The 16,945-nt window shown below is 33.4% G+C and overlaps 3 protein-coding genes and 1 pseudogene across 4 annotated transcripts; all 4 read left to right on the top strand.

Moving 5' to 3' along the window:
* The first annotated feature begins 1,165 nt into the window (after positions 1-1,165).
* LOC128176588 (caveolin-1-like) lies at positions 1,166-2,494 on the top strand. The gene is made up of 2 exons (XM_052843018.1): positions 1,166-1,459; positions 1,775-2,494. Exons 1-2 carry the CDS (start codon positions 1,403-1,405, stop codon positions 2,099-2,101), a joined length of 384 nt encoding a protein of 127 aa, XP_052698978.1. The 5' UTR covers positions 1,166-1,402; the 3' UTR covers positions 2,102-2,494.
* Positions 2,495-3,931: 1,437 nt separating this feature from the next.
* Positions 3,932-7,489, top strand: LOC128176583 (serine/threonine-protein phosphatase alpha-2 isoform-like). 2 transcript variants are annotated; one of them, XM_052843012.1, is made up of 9 exons: positions 3,932-4,045; positions 4,542-4,655; positions 4,886-5,017; positions 5,146-5,376; positions 5,656-5,760; positions 6,075-6,146; positions 6,436-6,587; positions 6,882-7,016; positions 7,137-7,489. In XM_052843012.1, the coding sequence occupies exons 2-9, from the start codon at positions 4,604-4,606 to the stop codon at positions 7,257-7,259; spliced, it is 1,002 nt and encodes a 333-aa protein (XP_052698972.1). In that variant the 5' UTR covers positions 3,932-4,045; positions 4,542-4,603; the 3' UTR covers positions 7,260-7,489. The 2 variants fall into 2 exon arrangements, with proteins under 2 accessions (XP_052698972.1, XP_052698973.1); XM_052843013.1 differs by lacking the exon at positions 3,932-4,045 and having other exon boundaries at positions 4,523-4,655.
* A 560-nt stretch (positions 7,490-8,049) lies between these two features.
* Positions 8,050-10,054, top strand: LOC128176584 (ryncolin-1-like). Its single transcript, XM_052843014.1, has 6 exons — positions 8,050-8,158; positions 8,465-8,596; positions 8,686-8,828; positions 9,111-9,207; positions 9,293-9,463; positions 9,789-10,054. The coding sequence occupies exons 1-6, from the start codon at positions 8,086-8,088 to the stop codon at positions 10,040-10,042; spliced, it is 870 nt and encodes a 289-aa protein (XP_052698974.1). The 5' UTR covers positions 8,050-8,085; the 3' UTR covers positions 10,043-10,054.
* A 4,253-nt stretch (positions 10,055-14,307) lies between these two features.
* On the top strand, positions 14,308-16,497 carry LOC128175732 (serine/threonine-protein phosphatase alpha-2 isoform-like; annotated as a pseudogene).
* The last annotated feature ends 448 nt before the right edge of the window (positions 16,498-16,945 follow it).

Here is a 16,945-nt window from a genome sequence, read left to right as displayed (position 1 = left end):
CGTTTGAGAAACGGAAACACTTTTTAAATGCTTAGATAAACTAATCGAAATTTTATTGTCATGCGACACTGGATGTGACCTATGTGCACTTAAATTCCAATTCTTAAATACTTCAACTAATCCTTGTATCCACCCAAATCTGTGAAATTTATTTTATGTGAAAACGATGAAGGGCTTTTGAATTTTGACAACTGAGTATCGTATTCGAGATGAGATACTTTGAGTTTCTATGTTAATGAATTGCTTGGATATGATACATTTGTAATATTTCAAATATAGCACTGAATTATATTTTCATCAGTCAATAATTGTTGATTGCTAACTATATATTATTGTGAAAGTCATCAATGACAAAAGGTATTCAATTCCTACAAGGTATTTGTATATCTTTCCAAGGTTTTTCATTTTTTTTTTGCTCAACAGCCGAATCTGTTGTTTTCAAATACTCTAAAGTATTAGATACATGTATATAAATCACATATGTAACTCAAATTTGGAAATGTTCACCTCAAACTTTAATGAATGCAAAGGAAGGAACATGGGAAGTGCCTTATTGTTAAGTCAGTAATTTTACTTGAAGTACGTGCTCTTTTGCCGTCTTTCGGTTAGGAAGCAGAGATATGAATTTGAAAACAATATACATGCATCGCTGTGATACATGTAAATGATGACCGTTACATTTGCGCATGTGCCTATATTTACATGTATATATTTACATTCTACTGTGTTTTTTTCATTAAATTCCGTGATGTTTAAATGCCTCTAAATGCAACAAGTAGTCAAAGGTCAAATTGACGAGTTTTATTATGACGTCACAAACGTTGAACGCTGTAAACTGCAACGTCACAAGCGAAAATCAAAGTTCACGCTTGTGGCTGTTACTGTGGCTCTTCCATTAATGTTAACTTACCCTTAGGATAAGATCGGAATTTTAAGGTATAATTCACATTTGCAGACAAGGCAAGAAGTTAAAAAATGTAAATATAAGCATTAAATCATGATTTTTTTGAAGTATACACTCTCATAACTGCCGCGGTGTGTGCATACAAATTTTCATAACGCGCTAACGCGCGTTACTCAATTTGTATGCACACACCGCGGCAGTTATGAGAGTGTATACTTCAAAAAATCATGATTCAATGCTATAATATGTACGGCTTTGAGTTTTCACTAGGTGTGGCCAAAGATGAGCCAGTAAACTAGCTAATTTTACGGCCATTGAATACATGCACGTTTGATGCTGTCATTGGTCAAACTATTTTTCAAACAAACCAACGCCAAATTTTTTTGTACATCATAACCATCAGTAATAAATACCGCGTTCCATTCTGATAAAAAATAACTGGGAAATCACTGATCAAAGTCAGGTGTCAATAGCAAAACATAAAGTAAGTCGTGAAAAATGACAGAAATTGATTTAGTCAATAGGGACCCAAACAACCTTAATAGCCATTTGAAGGTGAGTGAAAATTTCTTTGGTATGTTTGTAAAAAGCAGCAACAGAAATTAGGAAGGAAGACTAAAAATCAGGTGTTTGTAGTTTGCTTTAGACGCATGATAAAAAGAATTTATTGATTATTTTCTATAAAATCAAATATAGAAAGCAATGAAAAGAGTTCTCTTTTTTAAAAAAAATAAACATTAAGCTTATTATATCGATTACTTTGCCTTGATTAATGCCGTAGATTTCTCGTCATTAGCGTAATTTCTAATAATGTTCTTGACTTTATAATAGATTTCTCGGAATTTTACTCGGTGTCTTTATTTGATGTAGGTAGCATTTGAGGATGTTTTGGCTGAGCCCGAGGGAGTCCGAAGTCTGGACTGCGTGTGGAAGCTCTCCTACAAATGTTTCACGTTGTGGAAAACGATCTGTTACGTCATCATGACGACGTGCTGCGGAATCTGCCTGGCCGCGGAGTGGGGCTGTCAGTTCTCCTACATCGCCTTCGTTCACATCTGGTACATAACTCCGTGCTTCAAGGTCTTGGAGTTGAATTGTGGGTTCATGCAGAAACTTTACGGACTCTGTATCCATTGCTGCCTCGATCCGATGTGTGAAGCCTTCGGACTGATATTTCACAAGTTTCAAAGGATCTGATTTCCGATCTTTCCCTTGGTTTAGTTTGGAGATTTCAGTTCTGTACATATAGTTGCCATTTTTTAAATTTTCAATAATTTTACACGCATAACTTATGTTTATAATTTGGGAAAGACAATTAATTAGACAGGAGTCTTAGAAAAGGAAGTAGGAATATGATGTATATGTTTTCTTTTATACATGTATATTGTATCATACAATAGAACGTAATAAACATACTCTTTTTTGGTCAATAAACCAAAATCTTAAATATAAAACGAAAATGTTTAAAAGTTATTTTCAAAGGGACATAAATATGATTTAAGACCAAACATTTCTTTTTTCATTTTTAATTTAGATTGATTTGGTTTGGCGTTTTGAATGATTGACCAAAATTTTGAATGTTAGAGATCATACTAACGACGGGATACAGATGTTAGAATTTTTTAACTGTAAACAAAGTTCGTCTTGTTTTTGCTTTAAAAATGTACTGTGTAAAAAATTTCATATCTTTAACCACCTGTGGCAATCAAGATAAAATGATTCAATGTGTTCTTATCGATAAATAATATTATCAACAATAGAAAGCAAGATTTGATCGGAAATTAATATACAAAATTTACCAACACAATTACCAATTGATTCTTACACCAATACAATGCATACATGTACATGTATGTAAACAATAACAAGAATCGATCTTACTTTACAAAACAAAGAATTCTGAACGCTATGTCTCGCTTAGCACTCGATATTTGACATTCAATTTATGATAAAGTAAAAAAAATACCCATGTATACCATTCTAGAAATAAAAACTAGAAAAAGTAAATTTTTAAATTTTTAGCTCAAACCGTGTTTAGGTCCTTTGAACATTATCTGGCAAGTATTTTTCGCCTTCAAAAACAATTTGTCATGAGCGATCGAAATAATCTTAATTACAAAGGATTAATAATTGATATAAATGCTTTTGACGTCACACGTATAACAAGATAAATAATTTATAGATTAGATTAATTAAGTTATACACAGGCTCTGCTGTGCGTGACAAACTTAATCTGACGTGTGATATCTTGCATCACCCATAACTGATTGAAGTGGTGTCATCTGCGGGTGGTTTCTATTATAGTTGTTTGATCATTTAAAATAATATGAATTCACGGTAATATTTCCCCCTAAATTCGATTTTAAAAGAAATGAAAATGAGCAAACTACTACCCCCCCCCCCCACACACACACACATTATTTGAGACAGTTTGCAGGCAGTTAGCATCAAAAACCCTTGGTTATTAAGAAATACATCATTTCACTGTTATTTTCCCCCCTTTCCATTTATTTTTTCCTGCATCCAAAAGGGGGGGGGGGGCACAGTGTAAATTTACTTTTTCATATGTAGATTTTATATAAAAACCCCAAAAAGAATCTGCTGCGGGGGGAAAGGGGGGGGGGCAGGTCCCCCTGAGGTTACGTGCCTGTTTAGTGTACTTGTACATGTAGGTATGCCCCCTCCCTGTTTGGGAGGATAACAGTTGAAATTGACACCCCTCGAAAACCATTGTCCACCCCTCGAAAACCATTGTCAACCTCCGCTTCGCGTCGGTTGACAATGGTTTTCTCGGGGTGTCAATTTCAACTGTTACCCTCCCAAACAGGCACTATTTATATAATGTCGCCCTCGAAGCCATGTAATATATGTATAATATCACATCGGTGTACATTCATTCATTCAACGATAATCATGATAATCATTGCACAGGTAGATTAACACGTATGACGTAAAGTTATAGGGCCTGGTTTTAACTAAACAAACATAATGCGTTCATTCTCTAATAATATCCATTTAACACCGTCATTTCTAAATTAAGATATTTCATCATGCACCTTCAAAGGGACGTCCAATCAAATGATTCCTGATGGATCACATGACATTCTTACTACGTTCAGTATTTCGTCAGTTTTTAACAAGGTGTGTAGCTAACTGGTCGGATAACTGGGATTCTCTGTGTGCTCTCTATAATTTTCCTTAAAAGTGGAAAATAATACCTTTAAAAAGAGAAAAGACAGCCTCTGCTGAACGAAATTTACCGTATCTACGATTTACGGAACTTGTGTTTGATGTAAACAAGCACACAAAAAATCTCAACAAACGACGGCCATTGATGACTCATCTACAAGTCACCACCAAATCACAACACAAATTCAAATAATGTCTACATAATTATATATAAATAATATTCATACACTTATGAAATGACATAAAAACATATAATAATATATGAATAATTATAACAAAGATATATCTAATACATGAATACAATTTAATATTCTATCTATAATACTCTGTTCTCTGGTGAAAAAGATAAAGACAATATCTAAACACAAATGATGAACACAAGACACATGTATGGTATGTATAAATAACAGATTCACGATATGATAACAATATCTTCATATTGTTTCAGTTACAAAAGTACGAGCACTATTGTTTTGTATAAAATACGGAATATCAATTCATAAGGAAAATATGGCAATGGTGGAAATAAACATCGACAACTTGATCGGTCGTCTGCTGGAAGGTAAGAATGCTTTCTATTCTATTCTTTTTTAAAAATTTAGAGATCTATAAATACTAGTTACGTTAAATTTGATTTGGGAATTCGAAATGAGAAATATATGAATGAATTTTGCATAACAAAAAGAATTTTATTTTTATTTATTATTATTATTATTATTATTTTTTTTTTACAAATATTTGATATGTGGATTTGTAAAAAATATGTTAAAATCTCTCTTTCATATGAAATAGTCAGAAATTCTAAACATGGCACAGTTGTTAAAATGGAGGAAGGAGAAATCAGATCTCTCTGTCTCAAAGCGAGAGAGATTTTCCTTAGTCAGCCAAACTTACTAGAGTTAGAGGCCCCAATCAAAGTGTGTGGTTAGTAGAACTTGATTAAAACAACTTTATTTAAACAATCATGCGAATTTTCAATTATTCTCTTCAAATTTTGTTAATTTTAATTTTGAAAATTTTGCATATTTTGAATGTGTTCCTTTCGCTTTCAGGGGACATCCACGGACAGTACACGGACCTACTTCGTCTGTTTGAGTGCGGGGGATTCCCCCCGGAATCTAATTACCTTTTTCTCGGAGATTATGTGGACAGGGGGAAGCAGTCTTTAGAAACCATTTGTCTCCTTTTGGCTTACAAGATCAAATATCCGGAAAACTTCTTTCTTTTACGCGGGAATCACGAATGCGCAAGCGTCAATGTTCTTTACGGATTCCACGATGAATGTAAGTATGATCTCGCACACTTTTTGTGAGAGAAGCATATATAAAAGATTGATTATAATACAAAATATGATAATAGGCATGTTATGGTAACTATGCGCGGATCCAAAAGAGGTCGGGCCAGGGCCGGAGGGGGGGGGGGGGTCCAGATACCCCCCCCCCCGTAAAATTCAAATTCCTTTTATATATATATATATATATATATATATATATATATATATATATATATATATATATATATATATATATATATATATATATAATGGTTATTTTTTTCTTTAGGTAAGAGAAGATTCAGCTTCAAACTTTGGAAGACATTCACTGACTGCTTTAATTGTTTACCGATCGCTGCTGTCATTGAGGAAAAGATATTTTGTTGTCATGGAGGTTAGTTTAAAGGATAATATGTATATCTCTAAAAAAACCCCGATCCATTTAATGTTTGAAAATAATAGACTGGGTAAAATTCATAATTTCATTATCTTAAAATATTAGTTTGTTTGAATAAAATGTCAGTTATTTGGACACTTTTGAACATGCATTACATCTTTGTATTCATCGATGATTCCATGGATGTACATGTATTTACTTTTGTACCCACGCTCGGTTTCCAAATCTATTAATATAAAAGTGTCTTGAATGAATCAATCCCATATATCATACATGAATTGAGAGCCTTATAAAATTTTTGATTTGTTCAGGTTTGTCTCCGGACTTGCAGTCTATGGAACAGATCCGAAGAATCATTAGACCCACCGATGTACCGGATACAGGTATAGGGCGATGATATCAAACAGAAAAACTTCATTAGTACAAATTACGCTCATTTTGTTACAAGTTCAATATTCCCGCAGAGACGTTCATCAAGCGTTCCATTTTCTTCAATAATGACGGGATATATTATTTAATTTTGTTTGTAAAACAGGTCTTAAGGATGTGTTCTAAAATTATACTCTTTCTTTAATTTGTAAAATCGCAACTCTTGACATCATGCTGAACTGTATTATTTCAAAGCTCCAATAAAATTTTATATGACTTCACATCTTGAATTTTCTTTTTTAGGGCTGTTGTGTGATCTGTTGTGGTCTGACCCCGACAAAGAGGTCAAAGGGTGGGGAGAGAACGACAGGGGCGTGTCCTTCACCTTTGGCGGAGATGTCGTCAGCAAGTTCCTGAATCGTCACGATCTCGATCTAGTCTGTCGTGGACATCAAGTAAGAATTTTACGTAAATGCATTAAAAAGACACTTTATGAATGTGCTATTACAAAGAAATGAAATTCCAAGTTCGGCAATTATATATTTGGCATATATATAAAAATATTTACTACTAAGAACATGTATAAGTACTAATGAATTAGTAATAATATTAGATTCTGAAGTTAGATTAACTTATTTGTGTTTTCTTAATTTACATTTGACAAGGCACATAAAACAATGAAGTAATAATAGATCAGTGATAACATTAGAAACTTAATGATCTTTTTGTGTTTTCTCTAAATTTGATAGGTAGTAGAAGATGGATATGAGTTTTTTGCCAAGAGACAGCTGGTAACAATATTTTCAGCCCCGAATTACTGCAATGAATTCGATAATGCGGCGGCCATGATGTCTGTGGATGAATCTCTCATGTGCTCGTTTCAGGTGGGGTGATCATTCTCATTAAGCAATTCTTTATCACATGCAACGAAAGACAACTCGTAAATTTTGATGTAACGTTAACCTTGGTGAATTTATTTTTCTTAATTTGTGAACATGTTGTAGATTTTAAAACCAGCTGACAAGAAGCCGCTGTACAAATATCAAGGTCGCCCTTTGACTCCAGTTAGAAGGTCAATCACTCACCATGAACCTAAGGACAATGAGGGGGAAACTCACAAAAAGTAGCTTCACAGTTTGTCAGTGTATACTGTATACTGTGAGACAGTATCAAACAATTTATGTGCCAATTTCAACACGAATACAATTTCAACACTGTAATACTACAAAGTAGATATGAGGTCTTATTTACAATAACTATATTGTACATGCATATATATTATATAAATTTTCGTTTATAAGTTGCATATATGTAATATTTGTAATATTTTGTAATAAAATTGTGTAAAAAAGAAGCAGGGGTAATAGTTTTGAATAACTCCGTATATGATATGGCGTTGATATCTTATTAGTTTATTTTTGTGTTTATGAATCATATTTTTATTATTTACGGGTTATGCTTCTGTTAAATTCATTACTACCAATAATTCAAGATATATAGGAGACTTGTATTGGCCTCAAAGACATATGAGTGTTATGCAACTGTGCAAAGAATCAGTGGTGTAATAATGAAAAAAAAAAGCTAAAAAGAAGAAAGGAGGGGATAAGGAATCAATACCCATCTGTCAACAGAAATAGTATTACTCATACAACAACCAATAGTACAGTAATCAGGGCTATCATTTTCAAGACTTTGGTTTTGTTGAATTTTGTAACATTTTATGACTGTAATTCTACAAATGAATTTCTTCATGAAAGAAGGTTTCTTCGGATTATAATTCAACGCTTGAAATGAACGAAAAAGAGATATTAAGGGGTGTGAACAGTTTATGATTTGGTATCACGTTTACCAAGATATTTGGTTTCATTTTAATAACATTGTTCACGAGAACATCAATATCTAGAGAGTTTATAAAACCAACAGTTTTCTGGGGGTGTTTGTCAACAAGTCACAATGTGGACTTTTGTTGTTTTCACGATGGCCGTCTGGAGTGTTGATGCCAAAGGAATCAGACTTCACCTATCAGGTAGATGTTATGGAGATGTATTCGGTCTTTCTACAAGTTTCTAAATGATTTATGCAAACACGGTAATTAGTTTATTTGTTGAACCAATATAACGAAAGCGAAGAAAATTATACCGTTTCCACTGAAACTGAAAATAATAAATATTAGCAAATGACCAAGAAACGTAAGAATGAAGGAATGTTTTAGTGTATTCATCATTTTTTATAAAAGCTCTATGATAAAGAAATTTCATTAACATTATATGGTTTACATAAACTAAGGTCTTTTTAAAGTGTTATCTTATAACACACATTCACTTGGCTTCAGATGAGATGAAGGACATGCTACGGAAGTCTAACTGGGACCACAAGAACACCGCCTTGTCCATTCACGGTCCAATGACCCTGGACATCCAGTCAAGTTTTAAACTGAAGAAGGGACAGGTGTTCCTAAAATCAAGTAAGTTCAAGAAAAGGTATTTATTTATTTATAATATAAGTAAAAAGTGTAAACAGAGAATCGAATCATTTTGATCTACTTTAATAAAGGGGTCCATGATAAACATAAAGACTGTGCAGACATTAAGATGCACCGCCCGCTGAGTAGAGACGGGGTGTACACCATTTACCCATCCCCGGGGACAAACAAGACCGTGTTCTGTGACATGACCACAGATGGAGGGGGATGGACCGTGAGTAGATTACGACAGAGCCCTGGCTCCACCGTCACGAACAAGTTTAAATCCTTCAACTCATTCCTCAACTTAAAATCTTTAAAGGAAAGAGCTTACATTTGAGATCAGACTGAGTAATGACTTAAGAAAAGTGGTGACAGCGGGATATAAGGACAATTAATTGATGAAAATTTAAAGGATTACATCATTTATATAAAATCTACAATTATTTGATATATTAAACATTTTAATTGCAATGTTTGTTTCCATTCCTTTGGACGTAATATTTTCGAATGTTAGGTACTCCAAAGAAGACAAGATGGAAACACAGACTTTCTCCGGAAGTGGAAGGACTACAAAAAAGGGTTTGGTCACGCTGAAGATGAGTATTGGCTCGGTAAGTTAATGAAGCTGGACTTCACGAAAGGAAAGACTACTGAGTATCTACATATACACTGTTTAACTATTTTTTTCTTCGTCAGGAAATGATGCCATTCATGCATTGACGAAAGATAAAAAACAGGTTCTTAGGATTGACTTGATGAAATTTTCAAGGGAGAAAGCTCATGCGACGTATTCTTCATTTTTTGTGGATAATGAGGCTAACAAATACAGACTGTCGCTCGGGGGGTTTAATGGAACAAAAGGTCTAGGTATGTATATAGGATTTCAAACATAGTGTTATAGTTTTGTAAAAGAAAATATCTATGGAATCCCTTGAGTATACTAAGTAATGGTGAGCATCATAATAAACATGAACCACCGTTAAAAACGCCCAGAGAGTATTACTGTAATAGAATGATTTGTGAAGAAACATTAAGAAATTTTGAAACATTGAGCTAACGTTTTCATACAAAAGTTTACAAAAAACCAATGGTTCTGAAAATATGGGTCGTTTGGTAATAATGAAAAATAAAGAGATAGAGGAACAACTACTATCACATTCAGGTGATGCACACTGTTTCTCTTTTCATTCAGGGGATAGTTTTGCCCATTCCAACAACGCATACTTCAGTACTGTAGATGTCGATAATGACAATAACGGAGGAAGTTGTGCAGGGGGATACAAAGCAGGGTGGTGGTTCAATGACTGCCATCGCAACAATTTGAATGGTGTTTACCGGAAAGCCTCGAAGAAGGATGCTACGGAACTGTCGTGGTACGACTGGGGAAGCACGTGGAAGTCGCTGAAATCTGCGAAAATGATGATACGTCCACGGCAAAAAGCCTAAATCAACGAGAAATCGAAGCTAATAAAATATATTGATGCAATTATCGTTAGTGTTATCATTGTCACACATTTTCTAACGAATATAAATTATGCACAGTTTATTTTATTTTGCAATGCGTTCATGTGTTCAAAAAATTATGGTAATTCATTGTACAAGCTAGTAAACAATTTTTATCTTCTGGAATTATTTTTAAAGGAAATTACTTTGAAAAAGAAAAAAAAGGATTTATTGATTAATTATATGTTACATTCTTTGTTTAAAGTAATTGACAACAAAGATTTCTGTATGGTTCGTTTTATTCGTATTCGGACACAGTGACTTTAAAATTTGCAATGTAGATTAAAGCCCTGAAATATCATGAAACAATAATATAATTTATATCAAAATATAACATTAGTACAATATATATGTATTTCCATCAAGATAATATTTTTACATTATCTTATTATAATTGTACTTCAAACATTTAGCGGGAGGTAACGCTTATAATATAAATGAATTACATTTCTCCAAAATAAGTAATAAAATATATTAAACAGATAAAAAATATTCAAAAACACTTTCTCACCATTCTATGGGAACAGACTTGTAATACACCGAATGCGTGGTGATATAATATTGTCATTGACTGATTCTGTAATTTGAACAGAATAATTCTAAAAATATTTTTTACTGAAATAATCTAATTGATCTTATAAATGACCAATTTAATCAAATATCTGATCATCATAAAATTCTTATATACAATTGATTTGAGAGTCAATTAATACTTTAATAAATAAACCAAATATTGATCTTTATAATCAACACTGTATTCCATATCAAAAAAATATCTTTTCATTCCAATTCATTCATACTCATTAGTTTGTGATCATAGACTTAATTAATGTTTTCTGCAATTTATAGGATAATCATTTTACTATTAGTAAATGTTATAGGATATTAGTATTCTTAGTATAACTTACCAGAAAAAGAACAAGGTCTGGTCCAAAATTCAATTACTTGTCAATATAAATATATAGTCTGCTCTGGTCAATGTCCAGACAAAGATTGTCAAACTTGGCGGTGAAACACATAAAGCAAAATATACAAACCAACCAAATTCAACCTGACACAAACAACCAATAAAAACCAAGATCACAAATATCCATTGACCAACTCATGATCAAGCATTGCCCTAGGGGTATATGCACAGGTGTATGAATTAAAAGAAAGGGTTGATCTAACTTTTTTATATGTGTACTGTTTAGATGTATTAATTACACTAACTTTATTAATTTATTCAAATCAACAATTTTCATACTCTTACATATATTTGAAATATATCTGCACCCCTTTTCGCACATCATATGTAAATCTTAATTTAGACAAGGTCTCCGACATGGCGCATTTTTATGTGAATTAAAAATACTTACTAGTATGTAGAAATCTCGTGTACGTTCCGTTCGTTTTAGCTATTCATACTCTCTCAAACTATGCGAACAAGTAACACAACAATGTACATAGTCTCTAAAAAGGCTGCTTACATGGCATTATAATGTATTTATAAAATAATTTTTAATTGCTCACCTGAGTAAAATCGGGTGACCTATTGCTATCCGTTTTCGTCCGTCGTCGTGCGTCGTCCGGCGTGCGTTAACAATTTTACATTTTAAACTTCTTAAAAAATACAAGGCTAATTGTTACCATTTTTGTGTGAGGCATCGCTATTGTAAAAGGAATCTAAATTGTTAAATTCGTGGCTCTACCACCCCGGGGCACCACAGGTGGGGCCAAATATGCAAAAAGAAAGCCAAATTTTCAAAAATCTTCTCTTCGCCAACACATGTGAGGAAAAAAAAACTGGTTGCATAGTTATGATGTTCATGAAGCCTTCTACCTAAAATTGTGAAATTCATGGCCCCAGGGTCAGGGGTTCTGGCTCTAGGGTGGGGGCAATATGGCCATATTTTAGAAATGTATTAAATCTTAGAAAATCTTCTTCTCTACTCTCATATATATTTGTTAAAAATTAAATGCATGATTATGATGTCCATAAAGCTTTCTTGCAAAATTATTAAACTCATGGCCCTTTGGTCAGGGGTTCTGACTCTAGGATGGAGGCAACATGGCCATATAGTAAACTTGTATTAAATCTTAGAAAATCTTCTTCTTTACTCCTCAATATATTTGTTAAAAAGTAAATGATTGATTATGATTTCAATGAAGTCTCCATCAAAATTGTGAAATTCATGACCCCTGCGTCAGGGGTTCAGGTTCTAGGGTGGGGCCAATATGGCCAAATAGTAAAAATGTATAAAATCTTTAAAAATCCTCTTCTTTACTCCCAAACATGTGGGCTAAAAACTGAATACATGGTTATGATGTCCACTAACACCTCTACCTAAATTGTGAAATTCATGGCCGCTGGGTCAGGGGTCCAGGACATGATGGGGGGGGGGGGGGCAATATGACAATATAGTGTTAATGCATATAATGTTTTAAAATCTTCTTCTCTATTCTCACACATACATGTATGTATGTATGAAAAACTGACTTCATAATTATGTTTACCAAGAAGTCCTCTACTACAATTTTAAATTTCATGTCCTCTGGAGTATGGGTTTTGACTCTAGGGCAGGGCCAAAACGGGTGTATAGGTGTTAATGCATATAATGTTTAAAAATTATCTTCTTTACTCCCACCAACCTGAAAGGAAAACTGAATTCATGATTTTGTAGACCGGATCTTCAAATTTTTCGCCAAAATTATAGGTTTCATAGTTCGTTTTGAAAGATTTCAGGCAGGGAGGTGGTCGTCAGTACAAATTAATAATTTTTCTACTCCAGAATGAAACCCAATTAAATAAATATATGAGACTCCTCGACAAGATGTGTATGGTTAATATGCTACTGGGGTGACCGTTAAGGCCTATTGGCCTCTTGTAACATTTATAATTACTAGATATCCTATCATTCATTTACTTTATCAATGGTTTTTAAGGTTATTTTAAACTGATATTTCGTAATTATATCTTAACCATCGTGTACTATGACACGGTATTTGTTCCCTTTGAAAATATGGCATCTACAGCAAGAAGGTTTTCTTTTTAATGAAGGGCAATGCTATGTCATTTACTTTTTGTTTCTGATAATGTCTGTACTTTCACACAAGGAATATTTGCAGCAAGCTGAGAATCCTCAACCATAAGATAGACGTTTGATATCCGCTTGATTAAGGGTAAAAATAAGAATAAAAATAAAAATTAAAAAAAATTCCATGTCATGTATATACCTTAACCAAAGTGTCCTAAAAAGAACACAGAAAATGGGGTGACATACAATCAGGGACTCTCTCTCTCTCTCTCTCTCTCTCTCTCTCTCTCTCTCTCTCTCTCTCTCTCTCTCTCTATGGCTTTCATGTTGTTTTTGAAATTCTAAGATTTGGACAATTAAAATGTATTGTCGCCTTGTTGAAAATAATCTAAAAAGAACTTCAGCTTCACGGTTTAAGACGAGGCTATAAAATTTCACTATTCTAAATAAATTTTAGCGTTGTAATTCTCTAGAAGATTTTAAAACATTTTTTCCCTTTATTTCCATGTTAAGCTTTGAACTCCTCTTGGGGCTCCAGTATTATTCCGGGGGTCACAATTTTACTAGTTTAGAATCTATAATAGCCATTGGTTGTTGGTTTGCAAAATAACGCTTTTTGAAAAAAAAATTCAAGGTGCGTTAATTTTGGGACCAAGTCAAACGCACTTAAAAAAAAAATCAAAGTGCGTAACTTTTACAAAGTGCCTTGCCACAATGGGTGCTTGCATAGTAATCCCACAGACTGTTTCAGTATAGTTCTTAAGAAGAATATTTTCAGACATGTTCCCTAAATATTTCTATGTTAACTTTGAACCCCGCCTGAGCCCCCAGTATCAGTCTGGGAGTCACGGCTTCCACAATTGAGAATCTGCACAGTTTGAGGATGCTTGAATAATGATCTCAAAATCTGTAGCATTGTAGCTCTTGAGAACAAGATTTTTTTTCTATGTCAAACTTTGATTCTGGGGCCACAGTGTTCACAATTGTGGGGATCACAATTTTAACAATTTAGAATTTGCAATAGCCAAGGATGTATGCATAGAAATATCCCAATTGCAAACTGTTACATTGTAGTTCGTAAGAAGAAGAATTTAATCATGTTTTCTATAATATATGTAAAAATTTGAACTCCGCCTGGGACTCCAGTTTTTGTCTTGGGGTCAGAATTTTTACAGTTTAGAATCTCCCTATATGTACGACAGCTTGATTGGTCGTCTGCTTGAAGGTTAGCATTCTTTCCATTCTATTCTTTTCAAAATATAACTTACTTACTTACTTAGGCCTCTTCATGCCTCTTTATGCCAGGTGGCAGCCACACAGTCTCTCCACCCAGTTCGATTCTTTGCTTTTGCCACCACTGTTTTCCATGTTAGCTCTATCTTTTTCAGCTCACTCTCTGCTGTTCAAAATATAAAAATATCATAATTCGATTTGGGAAATAAAAAACAATTGGAATGAACAATTCGCATCATAAAAATAATTGTTCCTCACAAATATTCGAAATGTAAAAAAAAAAAAGAAGAAAAAATTATGTCAAATTCTCCCTTTCATTTTTTATAGACAGAAAGTCTAAACATGACACAATTGCTAAAATAGAGGAAGGTTAATTCAGATCCCTCTGTCTGAAAGCGAGCGAGATTTTCCTCAGTCAGCCAAACTTACTAGAGTTAGAGGCCCCCACCAAAGTATGTGGTTGGCAGAACATTTGGAAGACAATAATGCGACTTTTCAACTATTCTCTTCAAATTTTGCTAATTTCAATTTAGAAAATTTTGCATATTTTGAATGTGTTACTTTCGCTCTCAGGGGACATCCACGGACAGTACACGGACCTACTTCGTCTGTTTGAGTGCGGGGAATTACCCCGGTATCTAATTACGTTTTCCTCGAAGACTATGTGGACAGGGGAAAGCAGTCTTTAGAAACCATTTGTCTCCTTTTAGCCTACAAGATCAAATATCCGGAAAACTTCTTTCTTTTAAGCGGGAATCACGAATGCACAAGCGTCAATGTTCTTTACGGATTCCACGATGAATGTAACTATGATCTTACACACCTTTTATAAAATTTTTGATTTGTACAGGTTTATCTCCGGACTTGCAGTCTATGGAACAGATCCGAAGAATTATTAGGCCCACTGATGTACCAGATACAGGTATATATATATATATATATATATATATATATATATATATATATATATATATATATATATATATATATATATATATAGGGGGATGTTTAACAAAACAAATAACACTCATTTTGTTACAAGTTCAATATTCTCGCAGCGATCAATCGTTCCATTTTCTTCAATGATGACAGGATATATTATTTAACTTTGTTTGTAAAACAAAGTAAGTATGTGTTTTACAATCATTCTTTCTTTAATTTGGAAAATCGCAACTCTTGACATCATGCTGAACTGTATTTTTTCATACATCCGTTAAAATTTAACAGGATTTCACAACTTGATATTTCTTTTTAAGGGCTGTTGTGTGATCTGTTGTGGTCTGACCCTGACAAAGAGGTCAAAGGGTGGGGAGAGAACGATAAGGGCGTGTCCTTCACCTTTGGCGGAGATATCGTAAGCAAGTTCCTGAATCGTCACGATCTCGATTTAGTCTGTCGTGGACATCAAGTAAGAATTTTACGTAAATGCATTAAAAAGACACTTTATGAATGTATATTTCACAACGAAATGAAATTCCAAGATTTTCGGCATATTCATAAAAATATTTACTACAAAGAATATGTATAAGTACTAATAAATCAGTAATAATATTAAATTCTGAAGTTAGATTAACTTATTTGTGTTTTCTTAATTTACATTTGACAAGGCACATAAAGAAATGAAGTGATAATAGATCAGTGACACCATTAGAAGTTTAATCATCTTTTTGTGTTTTCTCTAAATTTGATAGGTAGTAGAAGATGGATATGAGTTTTTTGCCAAGAGACAGCTGGTAACAATATTTTCAGCCCCGAATTACTGCAATGAATTCGATAATGCAGCGGCCATGATGTCTGTGGATGAATCTCTCATGTGCTCGTTTCAGGTGTGCTGATCATTCTCAATAAGCAATTCTTTGTCACACGCAACGAAAGACAACTCGTACATTTTAATGTAACGTTAACCTTGGTGATTTTATTTTTTCTTAATTTGTGAACGTGTTGTAGATTTTAAAGCCAGCTGACAAGAAGCCGCTGTACAAATATCAATGTCGCCCTTTGAATTAACTTAGAAGGTCAATCACTCACCATGAACCTAAGGACAAGGAGGGCGAAACTCACAAAAGTAGCTCCATAGTTTGCCAGAACGTGCGAGACAGTATCAAACAATTTATGTGCCAATTTCAACACCATAATGCTACAAAGTAGACATCAGGTCGCATTTACAATAACTTTATCGTATATGCATAAATATTATATAAATTTTCGTTTATAAGTTGCATATATGTAATATTTGTGATATTTTGTAATAAAATTGTATAAAATAGAAACAGGGGTAACAGTAATCCGTATATGATATGGCGTTTATATCTTATTAGTTTATTTTTGTGTTTATGACTCATATTTTTATTATTTACGGGTTATGCTTCTGTTAAATTCATTACTACCAATAATTCAAGATATATAGGAGACTTGTATTGGCCTCAAAGAAATATGAATGTAATGCAACAGTGATGTAATAATAATAAAAAAAAGAAAAAAAGCTAAAAAGAAGAAAGGAGGGGATAAGGAATCAATACCTATCTGTCAACAGCAATAGTATTACTCATGTAACAACCAATAGTACTGTAGTCCTGGCTATCATTTTCAAGACTTT

Source organism: Crassostrea angulata, chromosome 3 (genome assembly GCF_025612915.1).
Source record: "Crassostrea angulata isolate pt1a10 chromosome 3, ASM2561291v2, whole genome shotgun sequence".
NCBI lineage: Eukaryota > Metazoa > Mollusca > Bivalvia > Ostreida > Ostreidae > Magallana > Magallana angulata.
Note: the sequence above shows the minus strand (reverse complement) of the source record. Positions and strands in the feature narration are given on the sequence as shown.